This window comes from Nematostella vectensis, chromosome 6, assembly GCF_932526225.1.
Source record: "Nematostella vectensis chromosome 6, jaNemVect1.1, whole genome shotgun sequence".
Lineage (NCBI taxonomy): Eukaryota > Metazoa > Cnidaria > Anthozoa > Actiniaria > Edwardsiidae > Nematostella > Nematostella vectensis.
In genome coordinates this window covers 5,022,452-5,037,591 of record NC_064039.1, presented here as the reverse complement: position 1 = coordinate 5,037,591, position 15,140 = coordinate 5,022,452, and the positions used below count along the sequence as shown (strand labels likewise).

Here is a 15,140-nt window from a genome sequence, read left to right as displayed (position 1 = left end):
AGGTACAGTACAAAGATCAAAGGTATTTCACAATAGTCCAGTTTTGATTTTAACAGTAACTGCTTGATGGTATAAAGATATACAGTACAGTATATCAAAAATACAACCGGATCCTCAGACACAAATTATATCAAACTAAACACAGGGTGGTGATGAGGGGTTGCCCATCACGAATCATAAAACGTCATTTTTCAGACTTTCACAAATCAAAATTTAAAAAAAGAAGCTATCATGAATCATGGTTATAAATTTTGCTTTGCTCTTGAATATAATATGATTTCTTATACATAGATCAACGCTGCACTCCTCAGTTAAACTTACACACAGTGACATCAATGTTTATACTTCTACATATAAATGTATGAATTGTGATAAGAAAAAACCATTACAATCGATGGAGTGATTGCACTACAGCTCCTGTCAAGTTGAGCACTGCTTTGCAGTCACTCTTGTTACATGAATTTCGTTTTTCAGTAATCTCGTGTCTATGGTCACATTTCACGAAGTTAGCCATGCAAAATCACAAGTCATGAAAGTAAAAATACCCCCATCACGAAACACAATAGATTACTCAATCACGATTCACAAATTTATTTTTAGGCTTTTCACGAATCACGAATTTAATTTAGGGCCAATCAGGAAAATATTCTTCACCACCATGTAAACATAACTTGCTAGAATGCAATGCTTTTTTATTTTTATTTTTAACCAACATACCTGCTGATAGGCTTATACCTCAAGGAGGAGGGTATCCCCCCTAATTCATGAAACTGAACAGGGATGTGCCGCCCCCCCCCCCCCTAGGATTGATTGGACCCACTGATAATACTTACAGGACTCTCAGATGATGATGGAGCATGAAGTTGGGCTTGGCAGAAGTATGCTCTACACAGAAACTGGTTTGATGGAACAGGTTTCAAAAAGAACATCTGAATACAATCTTCCATCACATCTAACTTCCCAAGCTACAAAAAAGCATGAAAAAATGAAAAAGACTTGAATACACATCTCACATCTTCAATGGAAATGGACTACTCCAATAATATATGCTCTCAAGGGATTGTTAAAATGACACTATAGAGTTCAATTGTAGCTGAAAGTAGAACTAGCTTTATTGTTTTAATTAAGCTAGAACAATTGGGTGTACCATTCTTGCTTAGTTTTCTATTTTCAACAACTGAGGACTCTTTTGAGGACTCTAGTATTTTTAAGTTACCAATTTTACTTGCAGCAACATAAGTAATACATAAAAAGCTGTATCCCACAAATAGCAGGCCCGTACCCAGTTTTAAAGTTTTAATTTGTCTTCAAAGTACTATTTCCTGGTGTACAAAGCGAACACACCCCCCCCCCCCTCCCAACACAACGGCCGAAGGTCCACTTTCGGTTCTCAATAGAACGTTCTGTGGAGATACTCCAAAGGCATAAAACATCCCTCTTTGTTCTTTCGGAGGTGGTCAGATTTTGATCAGCTCCCCCCCCCCAGTAAAAATTAGGTCCACTTTTTCGAATTCCGCACCCCCCCCCCCCCCCCCCAAGAAAAATCCTGGGTACGGGATTCTAATAAAATAATATGAGCAACAAACATATTGAATGAGATAAAGGTGGGAGTGATCTTATAATGCTGAAGCGTAGAAAATTTTCATATTGAGGAACCTTTCTTGATTGAAATTAGAAAATATGGAAGATTGTTCTTAGAATACTAAAACAGATGTTATTATACATCAAATCGTTCACCTAGATACACTCATAACTGATTATTACCTTGTACGCGGCCTCTGCACATAGCACAAACAAATCAGGTGAAACTGTGTCGGCAGTATCACCCACGGCCTGTCGCTCTTTTTTCAATTTTGAGTAAGCTTCGCTCAAATTGTTGTCTTTGTTATCTTCAGAAGATGTATAGATCAAATTTCTTATATTGTTGTCCATTTTCTCTAATTATTGAGCTGGTTGATGGTAAACAGAGGTTAAAATCTGGATTATTTTACGGATAGTAAAGCAGGAGTTGGTTTGTGTTGGTCGCCATTTTGAAATTGAGTGGCTGCTATGGGAACCAAGTACGCTGGAGTTTTTCCACAGCACACCCTAAACATCACATTTTTTTTTTTTTTATGAATATCAGAATGTATATAGTTTGTGACACAATCCACGACACTTCAAGTTCAAGTTCTCTGTTTTATGCGTTGGTACATTTGAAGATCTTTTCCTTCCTAAAAGAACAGGAAAAGAAATTCAATAACGTATAATGTGGGTCGCCTGTGTTTGGGGTATTGGGGCGGGAAGTTTGATTTTGAACAGAATCACGTGATGATCATGAAAAAAACTGGACCCGAGTAGGTGGGTCCAAATATTTTAGTCAAAATTTCGTGGTCATTTGCGGATGTCTGAACGACAAATTACCACGATTTCTCACTTCTCTGTAGCTATAATAATCAAACCAGTACCATGATAAGGATGACATTATTCTTGTGGAGCTACACAACGAGTTTCGGTCTTGGAAAATGGCTAAATAGACCGATATTGGCTGTTGATCGTGACAAAATAGACGTTGCTTCTAGACCCCATGGATAGTGAGTGAAAGAAAAACTGCCAATCATACTGGAAGGCGACGCGATTTTTACTTCATTTACGATGCTACTATTCCACCAAGGTAAGAGTAGTTCTCTTCCAACTAGATTATTTTATGTTGGTAGGTTTGCGAGTCGCACGCCTTAGAAGGCACGATTTGTATTTTTACTCTTACTATGTACCGGTTTAGTCAATGGGCCATGGTAATGAACAGCTGTTCGAAGCAGTTATAACCAGCTACTGTCAAAAATGTCGATCATCGGTAACTGCCGTTATAGGACCAAAGAGATCTAATGGAATTTAATGGTACATTTTTTTTATTACAATGGATATTTTTTCGCCTTTTTAAAACTTCTTTTTTTTTTTTTTTATACCCATGTAGCAAAGGGGATATGGTGATCCCCACTATTAGATAATCTTGAAGTCATAGCTCATCAGATTCCGGGAGAAAACATACACTCCATCCCAATTCAGCAAATGCGGTGGGTTAAGATTTAAGAGGGCAAAATTAGAAGAAGCTTAGCCACAATGCTCTCTGTTGCATCCTCTTAGAAAGACAGTACACAGTGCAGTAACAGTGTGCTGTTTATTGGAATGGAGTTTGCACATATGCATTGCTATGTCAAATGCAAATGGCATGCTCAGCTTTCTGCAACTGTACTTTGCACCCCTAGGGTTTGATCACAAAAGTACTCTACCATCTAGCGAGGTTTAGGCCCTTAAGGGGGGGAGGGTTTGGAAAGTTCCCCCTTAAAAATACCTGCATGCCAGAATTTCTACCAAAAATATACCCTAGAAGCCCTAAAATTACCATTTATAACAAAAAAGTTTATGTCAGATACCCCCTAAAAATACCTGACACCTGATTTTGAACCCTAAAAAATATGACAAGCATCCATATCAGGTTGACATAGGAAGATACTGAACAAGTTTTATGTTGCTTTTTATTGTTTGCCCAAATATTTGCTTGCAACTATAACAGGCCAAGGGATACTTTGAGACCCAATATTCTTTCAAGTAAATTAAGTATAGAAACCTAGCAAAGACTAAACACTAGTAGAAATTTAAAAAGCTTTGTAGATTTGAGCCTGGCAAACTATCAAACTCACACTGAGTATAAAAAACAAACATTGCGCCTGGTGAACTGTCAACCTCACATGGATTCTTAAAACATAACACACCAAAGTGTGAGCCAATCTGAGAACATTTTAGAAATGGACAAACAATCCCAAAAAAGCAGCCAATCATAAATTGCTTTACATATCTGCACTAGCAGTGGGGCGCTTGAACTGACAAATACCTGGTAACATGCAGGTTACTGTATACAATAAGAATTTTGAAACAGGATGCATGGTGCATCTGCCTTGATAACTTCTGAACTGTGGCAGGACAAGAAGTGTGATGTCTTTCCTCAGCCTTTTCCCTGAGCACTTTTTTTTACTACTTTACTACTCTTTAGGAGGCACGAAATAGTTGGTTGATCCTATGATTGTGTCATTTGGTGTATTTTAATGGTAAAACCAGTATCTTTTTTCACGCAGGTATAAGACAAATGATGTATACACCTATTTCACAAAAGGCTGTCAGTGCAAATGGCGAATGATACATGTCTTATGGGTACTAATTATTTTTAAAATTAAAGGTGTTCAATAAAGTCCAGCAATGTCAAAGCCAAGCATTAGTAACCTTTAATGAATAATTGTTTTGAATTATCCATATTCTTTGATACAGATGGTTACTTTCTGTCGTAGAACTGCCATTTGCCATTTGCCCTGACAACTTTAATCGGAATAGGTGTACAGTATATAGTCATATGGCATTATTGTTTTTATTCAATAAAGCTTGAAATTTTGCACAAATGTTATCATACATTGCTTGCTTTTTAAGTTAAACAATGCTTGAAAATGCATTTTAACTCCATTCTAACTTCTAACATTGTAATGAGCTCTCTTTGAACTTGATCGATATTCCCACTTACATACACAAGAGACATAACAAAACAACATAATATAGGTATTATGGTAACCAATACTTGTTGTCCATGGGCACTATACAAGGGATAGCTCTGCCCCCTTTTTTGCAAGCTTTTGCTCAAGTCGTCACCATTCAAAGCTAGACTTCATTGAGTCAGGACCTCTGAAACTGCCAGAAGAAAACACAGCAAAAAGTAAAGCCTTACGACAAACTACGACAACTGTAAAGTACAAGAGATTGTGAAAGAACTACTAGGCATATTCTGGAAAGTGTTTGGAGTCAATTCTCTATAAAAACAAGAACAAAAATTGTCATTGAGAAATCAAACACAGCGTGTGCTCATTTGAATTGAAAAATAAAATTCAAAAACAGCGTGTGCACGCTCACTTGAAATGGCGTCATTCAGGTGCACGCGCGAACAAACAACCAAATGTTCAAAATTCATCAGTTCAAAACCTACCTAATCCTCCCTTGTTTTTCGTTATGTTATAACAGAGGCTAATAAATGGACTGTGTTTTCTTCAGTGATGTGTTTTCGACCAATCTTGAGCTCTATTATAGCTTTCTGGCCTCTCTACAGAGCTCTGCACTTAGTGAGGTCAAATGACAAATGACAGCTTGCCTAAGGCAAGTCCCTTTTGTAGACATGGCTTACCCTGGACATTGACAATCAGACTGGTTATGAGGAGAAGTCAAAGAGGCACTTTCACTTTCAACATTTTTATAGTTGTCCTATACTAGTGTGGTAAACATCAGGGCATAACAGTTGAAAACCACAGGTGTTTTGGTTTAGGAGAATTCAAGAGCAGATCAGTGGAGCACGAGACTGCAGGTCTCTTGATTTCCTGGGAATTTTTTTATAAAACACCCAAGGTTTTCATAGTGCTTTGAAGGCACAAATAAGATTTTAGGAGGGGACTGGGGCCTTTCATAGAAACACGAGTGGGAGGCGCGAATCGCCCCCCCCGGGCCTCCCAGTCCCGTCTTAGGCTTGGGAGGCGCGAATCCCCCCCCCCCACGCGCTTTTTCTCCACATTTGTTTGATCGAAGAAACGCACTGCCTTGCGCACTTCTGTAATTTCAATCGTGGCCTGTGCAGCGGTGCTTGAATTGCTCCCAATCCCCCAGTTTGGTCGTTCAATTATGCTTGTTTTCATGACTTCGAACTTCTCTCGGGATTTCTCTGCTAAAGCAGCAATAATAGGGCGATGCCATTGAGGGATTCGAACGAATACGGCGATAAATACCATCATGTATTTCGTTTTATCGAACGCTCGATCATCGGCCACAGGTCTACGATTTTACGGCAGTCCTTGTTTGCCACAGAAGCCTCCTGTTTCCGAAATACAGTTTCAGAGAGGCGATCGATCTCTTTAAAAACACCATCTACAAAGGCATCCTCCTCTTTCCCCTCGGTTGTTACTGAAAGTTTCCAGCCAAGCATTTCAGATCTAATTTCGTGTTTGAGTCGAGCCGCCATCTTGGATAATTGAGCTTGGTACTTCATGACATACGTTCTTAAGAACTTTCTGACTCGCACTCTAATAAATAAAGCTGTTATGAAGTATCACGGCTATATTTTTCCAATAATGCAGTTCGAACCCCCAAGGACTTGCAATTAGACCTCCGTCTAACCTGTGGTATACCGAGCGTTCGAAGGATGAAGTGCGGAAAAGATTATTGCGGGTGGCTAAAGGTCGGCCACGCAAACACGTGCGGCCAGAGGTGCATGGACACCTACTGCAAGGTGCACCTCCAAAGGCTCCGTAAGGGCAGCCCCCTCCCCGTGCCATGCAGGATCTGCGGCATAGGGACTCAGTCGTAGACGCAGTTGTGCCGCCCCTGCTGAGCGAATCGTTAAGGACAGAGGATGCGTGGCGTCGAGAGGCGAGACTGGGTGGCACAAGGCATACCCAAACGTCCTGTCCGACACCGCGGCCCGCGATACGCGCGATTAGAGACTGAGTGGCACAGGCATACCCAAACACTCGTCCCGCCGGCTGTGATACGGGCAATTAGAGACTGGGTGGCACAAGGTGTACCCAAACACTCGTCCCGCCGGTTGTGATACGGGCAGTTAGAGACTTGGTGGCACAAGGTGTGCCCAAACATGGACGCTTACATAGAGGAGGTTCTCAATAGCATGCGTGACAAAGAGGCGCCCGCCGTACTGGCAGGGCTGGTGCAGAACATCCTGGACGAGGACATCCCCGGCGATGTCAAACACAAGCTGCTTAAGCCGCTCGCACCGGCGAAAGTGTGGACAGAGGAAGTCTGGCGCGAGTTCGACCCTTTGCTGCCGGGACCAGAGAGCTTAGACCCCGAGAAGTACTATTCTCTCTTCGTCGGGGGCGCCCATCTTCGGTTCCCAAGCGTGGATGCCACTCTACGGGGCCGAGACATAAGCGCCGGTGTTTACCAGGAGATACGAGATCTTGGTGGAGCAGGTGCCATTGCCCTAGAGCCGGTTATGCGGGGGCCTGATATTAATGACGATGGCTCGGTGTGGTGGGTCTCGCACGAGCGGGAGTCTCTGCGGGCAAACGCAGTGTTGCCACCGGTGCTTGAGATGGTGGACCTCGACCGGCGTTACAGACTCTTTACGGTCGTTGGTAAGGCCCCCGCAGAGCCATTGGCGCCAATCACAGAGGAGGAAGGGCGCTCGGAGCACAAGATCGGTGGGTCGTTAGTCAAAAGAGGGGGCCAAATCGCAGTCGGTGCCCTGGAAGGCATCGATGCGGGTGTTTGGGAGAAAGGACGAGAGTACCTCGTCTACGTGAGATACGAGCTTCGCCCTCTACCTGAGCAAAGTGGTGAGCCTGGGCCAATGTTTGAGCGAGAGGGGAGTGACGCCTTCGCTAACTGTGTTGTGAGCTATGTTGCCGACTTCTTGAGGAATCGCGGCACCTCGCGCTCCCTTGGTCTAACCAAGACACGAGGCAAGATCCTCGAGCGATTCGACAAGAAGCTGGCCACTACGGGATGCACCAAAGAAGACCTCTTTGAGATGGAAAAGAAGCTCGAGGTAAAGCTAGTAGCCGTGGACGCCCTGGGTAACGTCCTGTGGGACTCGGGGAAGTACAAGACTAAGACGAGGATCACTATCCCTTGCCACAATAACCACGCCTGGGCGGAGCTTCCGACTGAACCACCTGCGATCGCGAGCGTCCACGGCCTAGACTTCGAGGCTGAGGGGAAGCTTCGTTCGTTATGTCAGGGGAAGGCAGCGCCTCGCGCTACCAGTGCCGCCACAAAAACGCGCGAGGAAAAAGTGCGAGAGGTGCTCATTCGCTTTATAAACAAGGCTATCCTGAGAAGCACGAGGATCTGGCTGTGTGGGCGTGTTATAGTCACGCACGAAGGCAAACTGTACCGATCGGGACAAGACGGATGGGCTATCGACAGGGCGTTTACAGACGAGACTGGATATGATCCTCAATGGCTCCCTGATGACCACCCAGCCTACCAAGAGTACACCGAAGCTACGCACTCGATGGGCGGTGCAATAGGGTATCGCTTCAAGAAGTGGACCCAAAGAGAGAACATCAGGCCAACGCCTCTTAAATACAGGAACGTCTGGCCAGCGGCGCAGGTTGAGTCCAAAGTGTGGAATAGCAAGGAAAACTTAGGGGCGCAGCCTCATGCGCACATCGACATGCGTGCGGCGTACCTAGGATGCGAGGACAGTGTCTTCGGCGGCGCCTCGGACGCCATTGATCTGGTACGGAAATACGGCTTCCCCACGAACGTGTATCGTATCGCGGATGTTGTGGGACGGCCATTGAGCGAGGTTCTTCAACTAACCGGGGCCATTCAGCTGAGGCCTGCCACCCTTACACTTCCGGGGTGGGTGGGGCAGCACTTGGAGCGAAACGAGGGCTGGATCACCACGCCAGAGCTCAAGGACCTGTTAGACTCGGGTGACCTCGTCATGGCCACGGCGAGGGAGGTGTTGTATAGCGTCGGAAAAAAGGACTCCATCAAGTTCCCAAACTCCATCGCGTGCCGCCCCGGCGGCGGAGACTCGCATTACCCTGAGGGTCGAGATCTCGCTGTCCGTTTCGTAGGCAAGTGCGCTCGCCACGGCGACGAGTCCTCGATCGTAGTCCGCCACCGTGAGGTAGTCGCTTATCTGACAAACCTTGCGGGCACCGACGACTTACTTAACTTCGAGCATGCCGACGGGGCTCATCTGATCCAATACAAAGACGGTGTCCGGCGCTCACAATGGTACCATATCAGGGCCTTCGTCTTGGCGTACACAAACATAGCGTTGCGACGCATGTTGAGGCGGATCCCTCGCGAAGACGTCCTCCGAGTGTGCACAGATGCCATATACGCAAAGGCGGTGCCCAGTGGTGTAAAGCTCGAGGAGCGAAATCCGAGGTATGGAGAGTGGCGCCACGAGAAGCCTGGGTACGAGTGGCGACCCGAAGCGGCTTGGGGTCCGGAGAAGTCGGGGAGCTTGGCTAGGGAGCCAAGCACTGCGCCGAGTCTGCCGTGCGATCTAGTGGCCGCAGCCTCTGCAAAGATGTATCTAGCCGGCCAAGGAGGATCGGGGAAGACCGAGTGGGCGGTGAGCATGTTCCGTGGCCGCAACGTTGTGGTGCTCACCCCCGAGAACGACCTCGCCCACGACCACCGCAACAACCCGCGCCTCGCGGTGAAGGCTCAAACCTACCACTACTACCTCTGCATACCAGCCGAGAAGCCGATAGAGGAGTGGAGACCTTTAGAGCTGGGGCACAAACTCGACCGTCTCGCAGAAGTAATCATCATTGACGAGTGCTGTAAGGTGCAGACTAAAGTGCTACGCGCCATCCTAGGGTATCTCGCCATGCGGCCGTGTCAGGTAGTGTGTTGTGGCGACTATGGGCAGGTCCCGCCCTGGGGAGATAAAGAGGGGCCTCACGATATGCTCAAGGAGTGGGCACAAGGCAACATCCGCTGGTTCGAGTCCGACTACCGCTGCCTGTGTGAAGACTGCGGAAAGCTGTACAGTACATGCGACTGCGGCTCTGCCGTGCCCTCCTCCAGGCTCCACGACATAAAGGGCCGGATTTGGTGTCAGCCAGATTCCCAACAGCTTGAGGTGTTTCGAGAGGAGTGGGATGGGGTGGCGTTCGACGCGGCGATCGAGCAGGCCCACCCAAGCGATATGTGGGTGTGCTCGACCAACAAGATGGGGGCCCTTGTTCAGCAGCGATTGGTAGAGCACCACAGGAAAAACTACCCCCGATTGCCAGCAACCATCCGCTTTGCCCCGATCCTAGCGTCGCGCATCGTTATCGCAAGCAAGGGCGGCCGGTGCCCGTGCCAGGCAAAAGGGGTGAGAAGGTCGACGCGTACAAAGGCACGGTAGTCGAGGTTCCTTAACGGGACGCGGTCCTTAACGGGCTTCCCCTCGAGTGGAAATACGCGGGCTGGGGGACAGTCCACCGGGTGCAGGGCATGACTACCCAGACTCCAAGACGTCTGTTTATCATAGACCACAGCTTAGAGGGCTGGATCACGAATGCTGTATACACCGGCATCTCCCGCGTGCGGCGCGCCGACAGAGATAGTCCGCGTGATCCCCCCGATAACACCCCCGGTGCCTTGGTTCCCACAGGACTGCAGGCTACGCCCAGTGAAGAGCTCATTATAGTGTGAATCAAGCGATACGCTATAGACGACAGGCAAAAGGGTCGCACAAAGTACACGGGACCGCACCACGTTCTGACGGTAGACCACGTACTCGGCATGATTGCTGACGCGGAAAAGAAGTGCACGGTCTGTGGCACTCAGCTTCTGCTTCAGGGGTACACCAAGAGTCATCCCCAATGCTTCAGTATCGACCGGCTGGACGACAGTCAGGGTCACTGCTAGTGGAATGTCAGACTCACGTGCTTTAGCTGCAATAGAAGGCACAAGCGCTGATCACGCTAGCGTGGCGCTAGCGTCGCGCTACGCAACTGCGAACGCGTGAAGCCGTGCTTAGAGTACGCCGTGTAATACAACACTGACTGTCCAGGCTCCATGACCCTCTTTAGTATTGGGTATGCCTTGCTTGTCCACAACGGGTCCGTCGCTCGCCGTCGGCCCTTGTCCTGAAAGTCTTCCTCGTTTAAGGCGATGTACACCTCCGTTCCGACCTCTAAGGGGACCTCTAAGGGGGGCTTTTCGGCTTTGAGAGGCACGCGCCTCAGCTTTATGGCGTCTTTAGGCGCAAAGCCAGTCATGCGAGTCTTCGTTGCGTTTATGTCCGAGATGACGATTGGCAAAGCAGTAACCCACTCGCGGTTTGTCTCGCCGGATGCAAGCTCCTTCGAGTACTGCGCACGAAATAGGCGCTGTGCCAGCCAGCGATGGAAAGACTCGGCGAGAGCTTGGCTCCTGTGGTGCCCTGGCTCAGCCCGTCGGACCTCCACCTCGTGGTCTGTTTGGAGCTTTGTGGTAGCACCATTGAACTCCGTGCCGTCATCAACCATGAGGACTTTAGGCCATGTGAGAGGTCCCTCTGCATAGATGTCAGCGAGTTCGCGGGAGACGACGGCCGCGCTCTTAGTCCTCAGTGGGCGGGCGGCTTTATATCGTGAAGCAACGTCAACGACAGTCAGGGCATACTTGTACCCGCGGTCGGTTGGCAAGAATAGCAGGTCCGACTGGTGGATACGGTTTGGTATCTGCTCCGAGAAGTGGGCGTAGGTAGTCGGAGGAGGGGGTGTCTGTGTGTAGCCCCCGACGGGCTGCGAGCTTACCCACTTGCGCACTCGATTTATGGAGGCTGAGCCCTTGGGAAGTTTGACATGCAGAGCGGTAACTCCCTGGAAGCCGCCTCTGGCGTAGTATATAGGACGAAAGAACGCATCGAGTTCTTCGTCGGACATGCGCTTCGCCGCCATTACGTGTCGGCAATAATGTATCGCGATACATTGCAACAGGTGTATCAGTCTCCAACAGGCGGTTGCCGTCTGCTCGGATAGTGCCGAGGCGGTCTTTCTGAGGTCGGTAGGCCCCCGGAGAACGGCATTGGCGAATCTCTTAGCGCACTCCCTGTCTGCGCGCCACAGCTCGAGGCTTCGGTTAGCAATGTCACCAAAGCTACGACACCTTCGGTGTCACCCACCCATCGACCGCACTTTCGGTATCACTCGCTTAGCAGCGGCTGCTACCTCGTGCATAGCACTCCACAGCTGGTCTGCGATCATCTTATACGAATACGCATGCGTATACGCGCAGTATGGAAAAAGGCCGCCTAGACGCAGCGCTGGAACGGCAGCTGCATCACAGCAAGCGGCTAGCTGTGTAGCCGATGGCGAGAGCGCCGGCGCCAACTCGGCGTTTTTCTGCGTTTTGCTGGGGATGTAGTAGTCGGACAGCTCAGGAGCCCGCATCGACTCCGGGGATTGTTTTGGCGGGGTCTGGTTGTAGAGTTTGAGCGCGTAGTCAGTGTCGGTGAAGTTTTGCTTTGCGAGGGACCCTCTCTCGCGACTTTGAGCTTGCCAATCGAGGATTTTTTTGTCGCCGCTGTTGGTAGCGTCCAAAGTCTTGTTGGTATTTCTCTAGGGCCTTGTCGTGCCTCTCCTTCTCAGCTAAGGCAGGGCTCTCATCGTTCGACAGGAACTTTGCAAGGTAGTTGCCACCAACGAATGCAGTCGCGTTTAGGACGGCTCCGCCAACCAAAATCGCGATTGAGGCCATCGAGTAGTGTGTGTACGTTTCATGTGCGCACACTTCACGTGCTGTGTGTGAACACGAGTCTAATACATGGCTTACAAATGTAGTAGTGTGCCACAGTACACTACTACATGGGCAGGATCTTCTGGTCCTCAAGGTAACCCTTCAAAGCGACAGCACCTGCGACGGCGGCAGTCATTTTTGCGTAGTTCATGGCGTTCGCGGAGGGGTCTTTGGTAAAGTCCTCGCGCAAGACCTTGCGCCCAACCCAGCCGATACCGGCGACGAGGCTGGTTATGACTGCGGCGTCGGTGATGGTCTTTGTAATCTTGTTCTGCTGCGTCGTCGACATTGCGGTGCACGGACGTGCGGATATGGGTGGGGCCCTCGTGTCTAAATGTCTGCTCACTCCATGGCTAACAGCCGAGATTTGCACTGTCCGGGAGCGCGAAGCGCTGTCGCCGGAACGGCAAGCGGTCGATCCTTGGTCTGCTGTGCGGCCGCCAGCGGCCTTGCGGGCGGAGTCACGTCGTCGGCCGCTACATGCGGATCGGTAGCTCGCTGGTTAACAGCTGGTGTACGAGTGAACGCGGCAGCTAGCTCCCGCCTACGTGTGTAGAGGCCGATCAATGACACTAGAAGACCAGCGACCCCGATAACCGAGCTAGCCGACCAAGCAGAGTTGCTTTCCGGGACTGGTGTGTGTGCCGAAGGCATCTTCGGCGCGCGCGTGCAAGCCCTCGCGTCCCTGCGGCTCGCTAGCGACCGGCGACCCAACGTTTTGACACTACATGAAGTGTCTCTTTCTTCGCTCTGTTAAGTCGGTTCCGCTCTGCCAAGCGCCTTCCAGCTTTGACTCGCCCAGGGTGTTTAGGTCGGGTCGCGGGTGGTTCGGGGCTCGTGATTCTCTCCGCCAACGCCGTGGTGTACGTGCAGGTTCATGAGCAGCTTGTTCCGCAGCTTGTATGTCAGGTTCCGCGAGATGCTGGGCACTAGTACTTCCTTGAGGTTCTTCCATTTGTGATGCAACTACTTGGTTGCTGAAGAAGTGGCAAGCTTTCAAATGAACGTCTGCTCTGGGATGGCAGACTCGCCACTGTGCTTTTGCGGGCAAACCACTGGTGAGTCCGCGACTGCTAACTCGTGTTGAAACCGCGTGTCAGCGCTTGCCGTTCCGGCGGTGTTCACATGACGTGCTACGTTTAACGCCCCGACGGCTAAAGCCATTAAACGACCGCAGCGTAGAGACAGGCTTCCGCACAATGTGCGGAGCTCGTTGTTGATGATGTAGTCGGACACTAGGTCATTGTGAAGATCGACCACACTGTCTATCGGCAGCGCCATGCCTATTAGCTTGGTCGTAAGCTTCAGAAAGCTGTCTGCCAGGGCGTCTGTAGTCCGGCTGGCTAGAGCGGTCTCGTATCGCTTCTCGTACTTCCTCACCTCCTCGGCGCTCATGCGTTTGACGTCGTCGTGAGTCAGGGCCTTGTCTACTATTTCTCTCGACTTTCCCGAGGCTACGAGAGTCGCGAGTTTCTCCCTCGCGTCTGCTATCTCAGTTTGCTCACCTCCAGTTGCCGTTCCGGCAGGCTGCGTCGAGCAGCCCAACGACTCGACGGCCGGGAGGCCGGCGGCGCCCCCCTCAAGAAGACTCTCAAAGTATTCGTCGCTCATCATGCACCCCCCTGCCGTGGCTAAGGTGCAACACGTTGATCAATGCGTTATGCCCTAGGGCATACGTGGGCGGTGGTTTACTGCGCTTACCGTTCAACTAGGGCGATGGTATAAGGGTGACGCAAGCAAAACTCTAACTTCGAGAACTTTTTTGTCTTGAGGGCCTTCATGTACTCTTTCATCTTCTCTTTTGAGAGCTCCGCGCCGTAGTCATGCAGGATAGCGTTCATGTCCGCCTTGCTCGGGGTATAGAAGACCACCAAGGCCGCGATGTTCTCACGGAACGGCTTCGTGATGCTGGTGAGCTGCTGCGTGATCACCCACACGCTAATACCCACGTGGCGCGCGCTGAACGCCAAGTTGACGAGCTGGTCAGAGCGCCTCTTTACGTCTTTCGAAGCCGCACAGTCGTCGAGTATGATTAGCGTATTAGTGCCTTCGAAGAGAGCGGAGATAAACCTCAGCAGTATGTCGATCTGACCCGCCTCAGGTGCGATGACAAACAGACGATTGTCGCCCTCGCTGAAGCCGTCGTATGTTTTGTTGTAGACAAAGGTAGGGCACATGAGTACGATGTAGTCAAACTTGCCCCGGAAAGGGCCGCGCAGCCGGTCCACTATGAATCGGGTCTTCCCGCATGACGTCGGGCCCACGATGAGAGCGTTAAATGGGATGTTTTTCGGGTCCATACCGCGCTGCCGCAGCGCTTCGCGCACTTCGTGTCTGTGCTCAGTATTGTATGGACTCTAGCTGTCTGTTCATAAGGTTCATTTGGGCGTCGGCCACCACAAACACGTGACAGTTTATGGTACCCGTGCCGCTTGCCGTGCGTTTTATCTCGAGGTGCACACCGTCGCGGGTAATGACCAATCGTCGTTCGAAGGTCGATCCACAGAGCAAACTTGTTATCGCCATAGAACGACTCAGGGCCGATTGGCCCAGAGCAAGGCGGACATGAAAGCTATCCTGCATGACTACGGCTCGGAGCTCTCAGAAGAGAAGATGAAAGAGTACATGAAGGCCCTCCAGAAATCCGTGGGGCGCAGCCCCTGGCTGAAGACCTTGTTTGGCATGCCGTCGATCGTAACGCTAACGCTCTTGATGTCGGGGTACACGAACTTCTCAGAGTAGCGAGCCCCTGCCGTGTATGGTTCCACAAAGAGGAGCAACAGACCACTCATAGACCTTTGCGGCAGGTTGACACTCTTGTTGATTATGCTGTCCGTCCCTTTGCTAATCACAAAGGTCTTGTGGAGGTTCAC

At 49.7% G+C, this 15,140-nt stretch overlaps 2 protein-coding genes across 6 annotated transcripts in view; one reads left to right on the top strand and one right to left on the bottom strand.

Moving 5' to 3' along the window:
* Positions 1–2,067, bottom strand: part of LOC5521400 (cilia- and flagella-associated protein 46) — a 44,719-nt gene extending 42,652 nt beyond the window's left edge. For all 4 annotated transcript variants that reach the window (XM_048729395.1, XM_048729396.1, XM_048729397.1 and 1 more), the window contains exons 1-2: positions 1,765–2,067; positions 834–965 (exon numbers count right to left, since the gene is read on the bottom strand). In XM_048729395.1, coding sequence (XP_048585352.1) covers positions 834–965; positions 1,765–1,932 — 300 coding nt within the window. In that variant the 5' untranslated portion in view covers positions 1,933–2,067. The remainder of the gene's footprint in view (positions 1–833; positions 966–1,764) is intronic.
* A 284-nt stretch (positions 2,068–2,351) lies between these two features.
* The window catches only part of LOC5521514, a 29,122-nt gene continuing 16,333 nt past the window's right edge, over positions 2,352–15,140 (top strand). For both annotated transcript variants that reach the window (XM_001641254.3, XM_032366646.2), the window contains exon 1: positions 2,352–2,653. Coding sequence is in view for 1 of the 2 variants with exons in the window: in XM_032366646.2 (XP_032222537.2) it covers positions 2,635–2,653 (19 nt within the window). In the remaining variant the exon portion in view is untranslated. The remainder of the gene's footprint in view (positions 2,654–15,140) is intronic.